At 45.9% G+C, this 15,018-nt stretch overlaps 1 protein-coding gene and 1 long non-coding RNA gene across 3 annotated transcripts in view; one reads left to right on the forward strand and one right to left on the reverse strand.

The window, feature by feature from the left end:
* The window catches only part of ATP6V1C1 (ATPase H+ transporting V1 subunit C1), a 32,111-nt gene extending 23,617 nt beyond the window's left edge, over nt 1–8,494 (forward strand). For both annotated transcript variants that reach the window (XM_081204859.1, XM_081204860.1), the window contains exons 11-13: nt 4,894–4,991; nt 6,876–7,002; nt 7,859–8,494. In XM_081204859.1, coding sequence (XP_081060985.1) covers nt 4,894–4,991; nt 6,876–7,002; nt 7,859–7,954 — 321 coding nt within the window. In that variant the 3' untranslated portion in view covers nt 7,955–8,494. The remainder of the gene's footprint in view (nt 1–4,893; nt 4,992–6,875; nt 7,003–7,858) is intronic.
* LOC308593229 lies at nt 8,235–12,627 on the reverse strand. The gene is made up of 2 exons (XR_014010871.1): nt 11,884–12,627; nt 8,235–9,601 (listed from the first exon to the last, which is right to left on the reverse strand). It is a non-coding gene; the product is annotated as an uncharacterized lncRNA (long non-coding RNA).
* Between the last annotated feature and the right edge of the window lie 2,391 nt (nt 12,628–15,018).

Below are 15,018 nucleotides of genomic sequence, written 5' to 3' on the forward strand. Positions count from 1 at the left end.
GGACTTGCTGAGCTTCCTGGAGTAAAACGCTCCCGGCCGCCACACGCCCTGCGGGTCCTTCTGCAGCAGGACCGCCCCCACTGCTCTGTCCGAAGCGTCTGTCTCCACCCTCATCGGCATGCTGGGGTTGACATGAAGCAGCTGCTCTTCCGACGCGAAGAGACGCTTGAGGGCCTGAAAGGACTGCTCCGCCTGCTCTGTCCAGATGAACTTCTTCTTCTTGGAGCTAAGGGTGTCAGTGATGGCCGCCGTCTGCATCGCGAAGCCCTTGATAAACTTGCGATAGAAGTTCGCAAAGCCGACAAACCGTTGGACCTCCTTCCGGTTGCGTGGGCTCTTCCAATCCAACACCGCTCGAACCTTGGCGCTGTCCATGGCGAGCCCCTTGGCAGACAGCTTGTAGCCCAGAAAATCCACCTCCGGCACGTCAAATTGGCACTTCTCCAGCTTGGCGTAGAGCCTGTGTTGCTTTAGCCTGCCCAGCACTTCCTTGACGTGCTTGTCATGTTCTTGCTGCGACTCCGAAAAGATCAGGATGTCATCCAAGAAACAGACGCACGTCTTGTAGAGAAGTCCCGCCAACACGTGATGCATAAATGCTTGAAAAACGTGAGCGCCATTTTGCAGTCCAAAAGGCATAACTCTGTATTCGTAGGTACCCAGTGGCGTGAACATGGCTGTCTTCCACTCATCACCTTCCCGCATGCGAATGAGGTTGTACGCCCCCCGCAGGTCCAACTTGGTGAACACCTTTCCCTTCCGTACCTTCGCCAGGAGGTCGTCGATGCGGGGCATGGGGAAGTCCGACGGCTTGGTCACACTGTTCAAAATCCTGTAATCCACTACGAGTCTTTTTTGGGGCGTGTCTCGCTTCTTAACAAAGAATACAGGACTGCCCCCCACTGCCTTAGACTCCCGGATGAAACCGCGCTCCAAATTATGATCGATGAAGTCTTTGAGTTCCTGCAGTTCGTCCTCAGACATGGAATACAGCTTCCCTTTAGGCAGCGCCGCCCCCGGCAGCAGGTCAATTTTGCAGTCATATGGTCTGTGAGGGGGTAGCCTGTCCGCCTCCTTCTCGCAGAAAACTTCCAGAAATTCTGCGTACTTGTGGGGAATCGCTTGCAGTGTGCCTAGCAGCAGCTGTGACTCCTCTTCCTCTCCTTCCTGCCTGGGTACGATGCAGTGTTCAGCACAAAAGGAAGAGCCGAAGACCAGCTGCCTCTGGAACCAAGCCATCGTTGGGCTGTGCTTGTCCAGCCAACTCATACCCAATACAATGGGCGTGTCAGACAGTTGAGTGACGTTGAAGCTGATGACTTCCCTGTGATTCCCAAGTCGCATCACCATTGGTGGCGTCTGCTTCACCACTTGCCCCCCTAGCAGCTCCCTGCCATCCACCGTGACAACCTGCAGGGGCAGTGTGGCCGGCAGCAACTGCACAGCGTGCCTGTCGACAAATTCCTGCCCTATAAAGTCCGCGTTGCTGCCGGAGTCGATGGTGATTGGCACGTCCATGGTGATTCCATTGGGCAGCTGGAGAGATGCTGTGAGCCTCACTACTGGTTTGGGCGGGAGGGGGTTCACTGGCTGTAAAATTTCTGGGGACTGCGTCACTAACACGTCTGGCTGGGCCCCAGTGCCTCTTCCTCCAGCCAGACATTGTCGTTTCCCTGCTGTGGTCCTCCCTGCTGCGTTGCTGCAGTCACCATTGCTGAGGCTGCAGTAAGCTTGTGGGGCCTCTGGGGACACTCTTTCGCCATATGCCCTGGCTGCTCACAGACGTAACACTTCCTGGTCCCTCTAGGAGGCTTCGCCTTCACTGCTGCCGGTGCTAGGGCTCTGGTTGCTGACTGAGCCCTTGCACCTCCAACCTCCATAGGTTCGGCTCCTCCTCCTGGCGGAGGCGTGGATTGCGTTCGCGCTGCTTCTCTGGGAAAGAAGGAGGGGCCCCCGGCTGGTTCGCGCCCTCCACGTCCTTCGTCCTTGCTCCACGGACGTCCTTCCAGCCTCACCCCCACGGCCAGTGCCCTCTGAACGACCTCCTGGGTGGTTCGGGGTCTCTCCCCCCTCGCTATCTCATCTTTAATCGAGTTGTGCAGTCCCTCCCAAAAGAGGTCTCTTACAGGAGCCGAATCTCTGTCCCATTCCAGGGCGCTGACCAAGGCGAAAAAGCGTGCATGATACTGTCTGACGCTGGCCCTCCCTTGTCTCAGCCCATGCACCTCCTTCCGTGCAAGATCAATGTCAATACTTGATAAGAAACACCCATCCATCGCTTTAATAAAGGCATCCGCATTCTGGAGCGCCGGATCGTTATCTCTCCATAAATTGCGCAACCATGCTTTCGCCTCCCCATGCAGATGGGACATGATGAACCCCACTCTCTCCTGTTCATCTCTAAAGTCTTTATGCAACAGTTGCAGTGCGCACAGTACGTCGGCTCTAAAGTTGGGATACTGTTGCAGGTTCCCATCGAAGTGAGAGAGCAGCCCGCCTGTCCGTCTCGCCAACCCAATTCCCTCCTGCCGGGGTGGTTGCTTTGCCAGTACGTCTAACCTGACCTGGAGATCCCTGCAGGCGGCAGCTGCCTCGTCCTCTCTCTTCCTGGATGCGAGAACCTCGGCGTTCAGTTGTGCCACTGCTTTTCTGAGGTCCTCTATCTGCTGCTCAGCCGTCATGTCTCCTGCCGTTCGTGAGCTCGCTAGTGGGCGCCTGTTTCTCTCCTCTCCTCGAGGCTGCAGATGCCCACAATGTGGAGACGGAGCCTACTGTCAGAGCTGCTTCAAGATCCTAGCTCACAGAGGATCACGCTAGCCAGCGGTTATTAAGTAAAAGTCTTTATTGAATTACAGTTTCCATTCTCACGCTGCTGTCTGCAACTCTACGTCTACTAGCTAGATCGGCGAGGCTCCGTCTGAGTCTCCGCCCCGTGCGCACCAACTTAATATCCTAGCCTTGCTCCACCTTTTCCTCCTGACTGTCCTCCTCTGGGTCCCTCTACCCCCCGGGGCTTCTTCCTTCCGGGATTCTTCTGACGCTGACCCGGACCCTTCTGCCTCCTTGCGCCGGGCTTTAGGACCCGGTTCCCTTTCGGGGCTGCTCACTGCGCCGCCTTCCTCTGCATTTGAACTTGGCGCGCGCGCCCAACCTTCCACTTTCCTCTTAACCGTTTCCTCGCTCCCCGATGGAGGTGTGGCCACTCCTGACTCCTGCCCTCCCTCCTGTGGTGAGCTGCCAGCGCTTCCCTCCTGGCTCCTCTCCTCTTCCCTGCTTCCTGGCGGTGACGCTGGTCCCGATCTCCAGCTGCTCCCCCCTGAGTCTCCTCTGGCTCTATCTTCCTGGGGTGCCTCCCTAGACTCCCCCCTTGCCCTGGCCACTGGTGCTCCTTTCTGTGAATCCTCTGATTCACTGGAAAGACTGGGAGATCTCGGGTCGTCGTCATCACTCATCCTTTCCTCTGTCTCCTCCCCTTCGCTCTCTGTTTCCTCCCTTGCCCGTGCCTCTGCACCTAAACCCCTGACAGCTACGCTTTCCACTGTTTGGTTATTTAGTTTTCTAGATGGCATTGGGATATGTCAGGGCCCTAGAATCGTCCGCAAAGGCTGTGAGACAACTCACCTCCCACCCAGTGCCTATTACCTCCACAGAAGGAGAATTTGTTGTGTGGGTCCCTTCCTACATGTAAGTTCTCAGATGTTTCTGTGCAGTGCCCAGTGTATTGAGGATTGCTACCATTTCTGTGGTTCTGAATGCATTACATACATCTCCTGCTGGAGGTGCCCTATGTAATTTCTGAAAGACAAAGATCCATGCCAGTAGATAAGCTTGTTCCTTTTTCTTTCTGTCTACATTTTCCTGAATAACTTCATGACTTTTTAAAAGCTGCTTCCCTCCATATGAACCTGCCTATCCAGTAAGATCATCATTGGAAGCTCCCCAGATCTGCCCCAGAGGTTCGCCCAACCCTCCAGAGCTGGTTTTGAGGGGGGGGGGTGCTGATGAGGACAGGAGAGGTAGCACCCCTGAGTCCATGGAAATGCATTGTGCCAGTGCAACTGCAGCCTTGGATACTGTCCTATACAGTAAAAGGGATGCGGGTGGTGCTGTGGGTTAAAACCACTGAGCCTAGGGCTTGCCGATCAGTCGGTGGTTCAAATCCCCGCGACGGGGTAAGCTCCCGTTGCTCAGTCCCAGCTCCTGCCAACCTGGCATTTCGAAAGCACGTCAAAGTGCAAGTGGAAGGTAAACGGTGTTTCCCTATGCTGCTCTGGTTCGCCAGAGTCGTTCGCGACTGGACCTAACGGTCAGGGGTCCCTTTACCTTTGCCTTTACCTACGCAGTGCTTTTTTCCTTTTAAAAAAATGTTTAGGGCTACTCTCATTTTCCTACTCATATTGAAATACTGCCTCTCAATGAGGCCAAACTTCAATTCACAAAATGTTTAGGGGTATGCATACCCCCATGTCCCCCCCCCCGAAAAAAAACACTGGTCCTATGTATTTTTGATGCCAGGTGAAGACGGTCCCCCCCCCCACATCATTTTAATCTGTGACTAGGTGAACCCTTGACTTGGTCTTTCATGTAATTGCTGTATGTATTTTTGTTTCTGCTGTTTTTATATTATTGCTGATAGTTTATAGTTTTAGGTAAGCTTCCTCTGTCTTCATATAGAAAGGCAGGAAATAAATGCTTAAAATGACAATATGTTGATGTTCAGAATCTCAGTTTCACCAGCCAAATGATGCATCCATTATCTCATCTTGGCATGCTTTGGCCTGTTCATTCTGCAGAGCAGCTGCAGTAACGTTGCCTTACACAAAACATATTTGAATAGAGTGCAAAGTCTCCTGATGCTTAAAATGACTTCTTGCTTTTCCTTTCCAAATACAGGGGCCTCTAGTACGATGGCTGAAAGTAAATTTCAGTGAAGCTTTCATTGCCTGGATTCATGTGAAAGCGCTGAGAGTCTTCGTTGAATCAGTTTTGAGGTATTTTTCTTTTTAGATGAGCTATTGCTCCATTCCTTCAAGAATCACTAGCAATTCCACATGTTTGGTCTAGTGACTCTTGGTAGCTGCGCTCTCTTGCACAGACACCAGGATTATCTGAACCAAATTACTATTTACGCATTAACTAGGAACAAGGCCAGTTTACTAAAGCAATCAGACAAGCAGTGAGATTATTTTAATATTAAACTTTTGTGGTATTCCAGATACAGTGGTGCCTCGCAAGATGAAAAGAATCCGTTCTGTGATTCTCTTTGTCTAGCGGTTTTTTCATCTTGCGAAGCAAGCCCATTGACGGATTAGTGCTATTAGCGGCTTATCGGCTTATCGGATCAGCTGATAAGCGGCTTAGCAGCTTAGAAAAAGGGGGGGAGGGGGAAAAACCCGCAGGAACTCGCAAGACATTTTCGTCTTGCGAAGCAAGCCCATAGGAGATTTGTTTTGCGAAGCACCTCCAAAACGGAAAACTCTTTCGTCTAGCGAGTTTTCCGTCTTGCGAGGCATTCGTCTTGCGGGGCACCACTGTACTTCCATGATCCACAAGGCAGAGAGGTGGTCTTCAAATCTCCCCCTTTTCCTGCAGTCTGATGTGCTACTTTGTTCCTGCTGTTATTCTGGATGTCTGATGTTCTAAAGGGCATCCCTGGAACATATTTGAGGAGGCAGACAGTAGCACAATGGGCTGCAGAAGGGATGAAAATTCCGCTCCCTCACCTTTTCACTAATGGGAGCCTCCACTGGAGCAAAGTGCCTTCTTTCAGCAGAGGGACATGACATATATCAAATTGGTTGCTGCTGCTCGCAAGAGCTAGAGGCAATGTAGTGCAGTAAGGAGATTCGCAGTAAAACGCTATAACAGTTTTATGACAGCTGATTCTTAAACTGAGATAGCAAATGCAGGAAATATGATTACATACATACATAAATTTTATTTGTATGCTGCTTTTCCACAGTTCCAATCATTCTCAAGGTGGCTTACAACATGAAAATATATCCTAAGTATTCGTAAACAATAAAGAAAAAGTTAAAAAATACACAACCAAAGTGCACCATTTCCACATTAATCACAACAAGATCTGAAATACAGATACCAAACAACAACAGCAACCCTCCCCAACAAAAAACCCCAAGCAACACCCCAGCCCAAGAGTCTGTTCAGCAGCCTCAGCCCCTGCCATCCCAGGCCAGGTGGAGAAGCCTGCAAGGCAAGGAGCAGGTCTTCCAGGACTCATAGCCAATATGGTCCAAAGATGATTCCAAAACCTTTGAATAAGACAAGTGTTCCAAAATAAGAGAGTTATCCCTTTCAGATACCTGTTTTCCCCTCTTTTCTTATCCTCCTGCCTGTTAATTAGGCTTGGAACACAAAGAGTGAACAGGTGCTTATTCAGAAACTTTTTAAATGTTTGATTTTTATTGACAGCTTTTCTAAACAATACAGCAAACAACAACTAGTACAGAGACTCTTGAGTTTCATTAATGGCAGAGCTCAACATCTTTGGGAATTTTGCTGTCCCTTTGCAATAGTATATTTCCAGAATAACTGGCAGGAGTGGTGACTTTGGCCCCTCTCCATACTCTTACTGTATTCCCCCTCCACCCAAGCTAATTTTACATTGTCAGGGTCATTGCTCATCTAAGGCTTATTGTCATACTCCATGAAACCATCATGTAACAAAAATAATAATTGGATGCTTTTGAAGCACATGCACATTCCACCACCATATCCCCACCTCCAGCATTTACATTGGATCGAGCTGAACCGGCTGCCTCAATGTATCACTAATGGTGACAACAATTGCATTCCAGAAGTCTCAGAACTGAAGCACATCGCCTACAGCTCTTAAAATTACTTTGCTCTTCTAGGTATGGTTTGCCAGTGAACTTCCAGGCTATGCTCCTTCAGCCCAACAAGAAAACAATGAAGAAATTGAGAGAGGTTTTGTATGACTTGTACAAGCACCTTGACAGCAGCGCAGCAGCAATCATTGATGTAAGTAACTCGCATTTTTACGACGTCCACCTACAATTCAAATTGTTGAAGTTGCGTTGACTGAGAATTTTCTTACACCAAGGAGACACTATCTGGCTCAGCCACATCTACCAGCATGGGAGCTGGTGCTGATTAGATAGTTTATAAGTTTACCCTGATGTTGTAATCACAATGTCTTGAGAGCCACAATGGCAGATTTGGAACAATCATCTCCCATTCAGCATCACTTGGTGCCATGGAGACTCTGTTGGTGTGGTGTAGTGGTTAAGAGCGGTAGTCACGTAATCTGGGTAACCGGGTTCGCGTCTCCGCTCCTCCACATGCAGCTGCTGGGTGACCTTGGGCCAGTCACACTTCTGTGAAGTCTCTCAGCCCCACTCACCTCACAGAGTGTTTGTTGTGGGGGAGGAAGGGAAAGGAGATTGTTAGCCGCTTTGAGACTCCTGAAGGGGAGTGAAAGGCGGGATATCAAATCCAAACTCTTCTTCTTCTTCTTCTTGATAGAGGCAGATGGTGTCATTTATCAATCTCAGTGCAGCTAGTGGGACTGGTTGAGAGTCTCATGAAATTCTGAAGTTTCCCAGCTATCACTTTTTTTTAAGTGAAATGTTTGTGTTGTGTGGAAGTGGAGAAAATATTGAAATCTTGCTTGTCAAGCATATATTCTGTCACAAAGCTATGACCCTTCCCCAGTGGGAAGGAAATTTTAAAATGTACCAAAAAGATAAAATTCAGGTGGTTTTTGTCTGAGTCTGAGCAATAGTACTTGTACGTGTGTAAAGAAAATATGTGGCCATTAACTCTCCTGCTAAACTCTTAGTTATTGAGTTAAAAAAAATAAACTTGTCTTTTATAGGCAACTATGGATATTCCAGGTTTGAACCTCAGTCAGCAAGAATACTACCCCTATGTGTACTACAAGATAGACTGCAACTTGCTCGAATTTAAGTAGATGACTTCTGACCCTGACCATCCTCCCATAATATTGGTGTCCAAGAAGAAAAGGTTGAAGAATGGTGATGCTCCTAACTCTCTCCTGTAAACCTGTTGCTTGCTTGCTTCCTCCCTCGCGTAGGAGAATAATCCCCATAGTGGTCCATCTCTTTGACATTTTCTTTTAAAAGAGAAATGTAAGTATCGCTTTTAAATTGATCAGGTCTGTAAATGTATATTGAGAGAATCAGAGTGTATTTATAAATAGTCCTTATTTAAAAAAAGTTTTTAAAGGGTCATTCCTCTTTCGTACCGTGGTCTGCATCAATTCCATTGACTATCCTCCGGGAAGAACTTGTTTACAAAGGAAGATTGTGGGGAGAAAACTTAATGCCATTTTGTTCACTGTGTTTCATAGATATAAAAATTGTAAACATTGTTATTGAATTGTGATGTAAAATATGTGGAGATTGATATTCAGTCTGTGCTTTCTGAATGTTTTAAACTTATGCACAGGAAACATTCACAGGAGAAAAATAAAAGCACCTGTACTACTGTATTGACTGCTTTGTCTCACTCTGGTATAACTTTGTCAAAAGCTGGTAGGAACCATTTTGAGAGGTGAGATTCATACGCTGGGTGCTAAAGCAAGCGAATAGATTTGTGGTGGTCATAAATGAAGCCAATCAATAATGAGCAATCGCTGGAAGGAATTGGTGGGGCTGGCAGAGGAAGAATAGATGAAGACCTACAGGACAATAATCAATAAGAGTATCTTCATTGCTGGGCCCAAGTAAATAGGGAAACATGATGGGTCTTTTTAAAGAGCTGGTTGATTCTAACATGCATTTTGGTATTAAGAAGAATAATTTTATAATATCGGTCAGATCCAATTCTTTATTTCTGTCGCTTGAATATTTTAAAACTTTTTGGAGCTTCTGCACTACCACCCCACTTTTGTTTCTGGAACACCAGAGGGCACCCTTGTGCCACTTTCAAACAAACGATATTACAGTAAATGCAACATCAGGTATTGGCAAAATATTAAAATGAGAACTTGAAAGGGAGCTTCAGTAATAAGCTGGTTTCTTCTAACAGAAGTCTGTTAGGAGAACAGCATGATATTTTTTAAGTGCCAGAAATACGCCAGACTTCCATTACCTTGTTCTGCAGAGTCTACACACCTTTCTTTTCTACCTTGAGCTATAATAGAAGATTGCAGGTCAAGTGCTACAGTGAACCCACTGTATCCAGTTGTGTTCCTCCACTCGCTGAATGCTGTTTGATCCTGCAGAGCCTTCACCGGAACAGAGACCAAAGCTATACAGCAATTTCCTCTGTGAGGCCCCAAATTTGCTCATAGGGTGTGGAACACTTTGGAATAATGTGGGCCATGTCACAGCAGTTGCAGGAGGGAGGGAGGGAGGACCACCCAAGATCACCTCCATCCCTTTTCCACTGACAGAAGGCTCCACTGGATCAAATAACTTTCCAGCAGCTTCTGGGGTGCCAGCTGGATGCAGCTTGAGGTCAACATGCAGCCTAGCTGAAAACTGTTCTTTTGAAAATAATGCAGCCTGTCAGTGCTGTTCAGATTGTGCTGCAAAATGCCAGGACCCAGCTTCCAGAAAGTTCAACCTGTTGCCAGAACTGCTGCTTACATAATCTGATGGATACAGAACACAACCTACAGTTACTCTTCTTTATTTTAGAGAACACAATCCATTAAAACAACAGCGTATCACTAAACAACAGTTGATAGCAGCATCAACCGAGTCTCTTCCAAACACCTAACACCTGTCTTTACATGTTTATTTTTATTTTTTCAAAAAAGATTGTTATAAAAACAAACAGCAACAAGAACATTTACTAGGGAGTATGTGAGAGGGATACAGGAAACAGGAGAATCAGGAAAATATTAAGTATGTTGAAAATCACTTCAAAAATACAATTAAACGCAGTTCTTACAATTATTGGAAGGGGTCCTTTAAGAGGATCTGACCAGTTTCTTTAATATAACGTCTGAAGAAGCAGTGTTGATTGACTATTATTTCATTACCATCTCTCAGCAAGCCTGGAGGTAGTGGGTATGACATATTTCATGGAGTCAAATGCTACCTGATTCACATCTGCCACAAATTGTGTTTTGTGGAGCCTGACTATGTTCTTGTATATTTGTGGAAACAATAAAATCACACCATGTGTCTATACATGCATCTCACCTACGTTGTCTATACAGTACGTCTTAGTTTATGGGCAAGTTTTTCCAATAATGCTATAAGCTGCACTTGGTGCCATGCCACTTGATAAATCTTTCCACGCCCTAGCTATGATTATCCTGGCTGCACTGAGCAAATGGCTTATCCGGTCCTTATTCATTACATGCAAGTTTTGGTCTCAACAAATTTAGAAGGGCTAACGAAGGTGTCATTTGAACGTCTTGTTTAGCATCTACAGTTACCTTAAAGCTATTAATTTACTCAAAACACAAAGTATCTGCTGCAATACATTCAAAAACATTTTGCATGTTATAGATATAAGAGGCTTCTGTAATGATTGTGATTTTTTTTTTTTTTTTGTATTAACAGCGTTGTTAGACCTACACAGCATGTGAATTGATTGCATTGCTAGCACTAACAGACTCTTGAAAATGCTAAAAGCAACCTTTGAACTGGCACAGAATACATCCTTAGGAGTAAATTGTTGCAAAGAAAAAATAGATTTTGCTCATGCAAGCTGATAATGACCCAATTAAGCAAAGCAAGAAGGTTGAAGTGTGACTTGCCTGGTGCTCTTGGAGGGATTGGATTATGATAGACAAATCTCCCCCAGCGGAAGTGAAAGACTGTATTTTCCCATGTATAACACGACCCCTATTTTTGGGGACTCAAATTTATGAAGATGGGGGGAAGATGATCCCTGTGTATAAGATGACCCCCGTTTTTTAACATTATTTTAGAGTAAAAGAAAACAGTCTTATACACAGAAAAGTACGTAATTCAAACAAGATGTAGAGTACAACCCCACCCCATCCCCAATACAAACCACACCTGGGGGGTGGAAATGTGCAGAGACTATAAAAGTATCTTTCATTTCCCAATGGGCACCACATACAACTTAAAAGAGGTTTTCACTGCTTAAGCATCTCCCCTATTGGTTGAAATATGTTGATGGTAGTTAAACATGTTTCCTGCATTATTGTGCTTTTTCAGGCAGGTGACCTGACATTTCTTTGTTGCCAGCACAAAGGTTCAGGAAGCATGCTTTTCTACCATCCATGTTGGTCAGCTTAAAATGCATTGAAAAAAATGTCTATAAATACTAAATCTGAAATACCATGTAGTAGTCTCTTTGCTGTAATTTGATTTTTTTGAGAGTCTACATTGGGCCTCAGGATTTGGGGATGTGCAGGGTCCACTTCAAGGGACATGACTTCAAAATTGCCTATGGTCTTGGACCAGTTAATTATTTTTCTGCTTGTTGTAGCAATAGCTGTGCTAGGTGGTGTATGATTTTTTTAATTGAAAATAGGTTGAACTTCTGGATTCTAGCCTTCCAGTAACTTATCTGCTAATCCTCTCTGCTTCTTTCGAATGCCTCCTCCCTCTGTCACTTTCGGACTGTCCCACTCACTCTCCAGGTGAGCTGTCAAGATCTAAGAACGTTGAATGTTTTTCACAGACATGGACCACCAGAATGAGGTTTGCAAACCACTGGTGGTATACGGTCCACAGTTTGGGAACCCCTGGGTTGGACAACAAAAATTTGCTGGGATAACTCCCATTGAAGACTGAGAAGTCTCCTTAAAGCAGAGACCATCTTGCTGGCAGTTACTCTCATCTGTTCCTATGTTTTGTAAGTGATTAAATAGACATATGGGTTTTATATATATATATATATATATATATATATATATATATATATATATATATATTGAAGGCTTCTCACATAGAAGGAAGCAAGTTTGCCTCTCATGCTCCTGTGCTTCGTTTCCATTTTTTAACAAATCCCAATCTCTTCCACACCACATGCCTCTCAACAAACAACACCTATCACTTTCACAGAGGTTACTGTTTAGAATTTTTGCCTGTTGCTAAGCAACACTTTCTTCCACACAGACCGGTTTCCATGTGCTAATAGATGTGAATGCTCTCTTATCAAATAATGAAGTCTCCTCAGAGTCTGCAGTGCCTAACCTGGCTATACTGTTCTGAACTGAAGTAGCAGGCTTATTTTTTTTTACCAGCTGCAGGCAGTTTCTGTTTTTGATATTTATTTTAAAAATTTATATGCCCACCTTCTTGCTAGTACCTCAAAGCCACTACTAACAGCAATGGTAAAACACACAAAATAATAGAATAATAAAAAACCAAAAGCAGCAAATAAAATCAGCTGACTATGAAAAACACACACCTTATTTCCAGTTCAAAGGGGGGGGGGGAGCTAGATAATGTATGTGCCATTAATATGCCACCTTTCAAATTACAACAGTTCTAGGGACTTCACTGCAATGGATGAATCATTCATTTTGGCCTGTGTAAAATGTGACTGCCGTAACTTGGGAATGCAGGAACCTGTGGCCCTTTAGATGATTATGCTACTTATTACCAAGAAAAAATATATTAATTGCCTTCTAAACAATTGACTCAAAAGTGATTTACACATTAGGTAATTAAAGAGTTAAATACATAAAAACAACAAATACATAAAAATAACAAATACATTTGAAATGAAGACTAAAACCCTAACAAGGGGGTAATCGTGGTAATGACCCATTTATCCAACTGGGAAAGCCCATCGGAGCAAAAATGTCTTCAACTTTCCAGAAAATGGCGATAGCGGGCACCTATGGTATCTCGACAGAAATGCTGTTCCCCAGAACAGGAGGCAACTGTACTAAAAGCCCTGCTCTGAAACTTGCAGGAGAAACTCCTACAGAACGCAGCAGTCTGCTGGGTGTGCAAGGGATAAGGCGGTCGCCCAATATTGCTAACTACAACACCCATTATCTTCTTGGCTATTCTAGCTGAAGATGAGAGGAACTGGAGTCCAACAACATATGGAGGATCATAGGTTCCTCACCTTTGGTGTATAATATAGGATTATCACGGGGGGTGGGTTAGGATTAATTAAAGTGGTTGTAAAAATCCCCATCTATTCAAAATATTGCCACATGCTGCCATGGATAATTAAGCATTTTCCCTTTCTTCTAGTTACACTGGTTCTCTTCCTCTGAAAATTTCCAGTTAACACCCAAACAGATGCATAAAGCTGTTTCACTTAATTACTTTTCCGTACTGGAAAGGATGATAAAGGTACTTGTCAAGTATGCAGGATGTTGCAGAATAACATTTGCTCTCCATACGATAGTATACCACACTCACCACAGTAAAATCTCTGCATGCGTTCAGGTGAGAGAGTTTCCAGTTAATGTGCTTTACATTAGTTATGCTATACAAACTCAAGGCAGAAGGAAGCTCAGTTAAATTATTCTGCCCTCACAGCTTATAAAGCATTTTTGGGTTGGAGCCGAGCTTTTCTATTCACAAAGCAGAGCAAGGTTCAATTGTCCCTCTGTATCAGAGAAAACTTGTCTGCATTGGCATTGTTCCTGAAATTTTCCTGCCTCACCTAAAAATAAATTATATCACTGGCTTTACAAAGCTCTTCCTGCTTGTATCCCACACTTTGCTCAGCCTTTTAAATGCCTACCTGGTACTTTGCCAAGCGCTGGCATATTCCTCCTCAAGAAAACTTACATTTAAACAACCTCTCAAAGCAGTTTGCAAAAAAAACCACACCACCCCCACACCAATAACACAATAAAAAATATCAGTAAAAAACGTTAAACAGCTATGTGAAACACTACTTTTTTCTTAAATGAACAATAAGCTAAAAAATAAGGTTGAAGCACATGTCAACATTCTATACATCTGGGAAGGCTTCTCTAAATCAAATAGGTTTTAGCCCGCATTGAAAAGGGTGCAGTGAAGGTGCCTGCCTGGTGTCAAAAGGCAGGGAGTTCCAAAGGGTAGGTGCTGCCACACTGAAAGACTGATTTCTTACAAATGCAGAATCAGTATTATGTGGCAACAGATCAAAGCAGAAAAATGGCCATATATGGGGTAAGGTAATCTCACAAATAAACTCTCTTTTGAACTATGACCTCTCCCTAAAGAGCAATAAAGCAGTGTTTCCCAACCTTTTTTGGGCAAAGGCACACTTGTTTCATGAAAAAAATCTCGAGGCACACCACCATTACAGCCCCGTGACGTCAGCGCGCAGCGTCACGCCGGGAGGGACATGAATTGCTAGCAAATTACATAATCACCTCCTTGAGGGCTGGCTCATCTTCTCTGAAGGCAGAACCCCATTAATTAACAGCACAGACTCACACCATAGCCAAGACGAGGGGGGAAAACCTCAGTCATGCACAGTCATGCACATGTGGGGGCTAAATGAGGACGAAGACCGGGCAGAGAGCAGGGTTCAAATCACCCCACCTGGCCAGGACAATCCCTGGGTGCTCCCTTGGGCCACTCGCCTGACCCACTTCGCAGGGCTGTTGTTGCGAGGATAACACGGGGAGAACCACGCGCGCCCCCGGGAGCTCCTTGGCGGAGAAAGCGGGCGATGAATGCAATGCACGAAATATATGAGACGGGACCAGGTTTTGCAGGTGGGGGGCCCCCGCCAGCCTCCACTTCCAACACCCGGCGCAACGACGCCGAAGTTTCCCCCGGGGCTCGGCTCGGGGAGCAGCGCTGCTCCCCCCCGGCTCCCCTTCGCCCTCCCGGCTCTCTCTGCCGCCCACTGGGGACCCCCCTCACCTGCCAAGTCCGGAGCGCCGGTGGAAGTTGCATGCATGCATGCAGGGCGCCGCGTTGCCATTGCATTGCACTGCACTCCATGCAACGCCTGCACGCAAGCATTGCCTTGCACGCCCGCCAAGGGGTCTCCCCGCGGTCCGATGCGTCCCCTCCGGCGCGGATGCAGCATTGCAAAAATAAAAACCCCCCGACGCAGCCCTACCTGGGGGGCAGCCTCCGCCGCTCTGCCTCCGCGGGGATCCCCGGGCTCCAT

The sequence above is a fragment of the Podarcis bocagei genome, assembly GCF_964188305.1.
Source record: "Podarcis bocagei genome assembly, chromosome: 8".
NCBI lineage: Eukaryota > Metazoa > Chordata > Lepidosauria > Squamata > Lacertidae > Podarcis > Podarcis bocagei.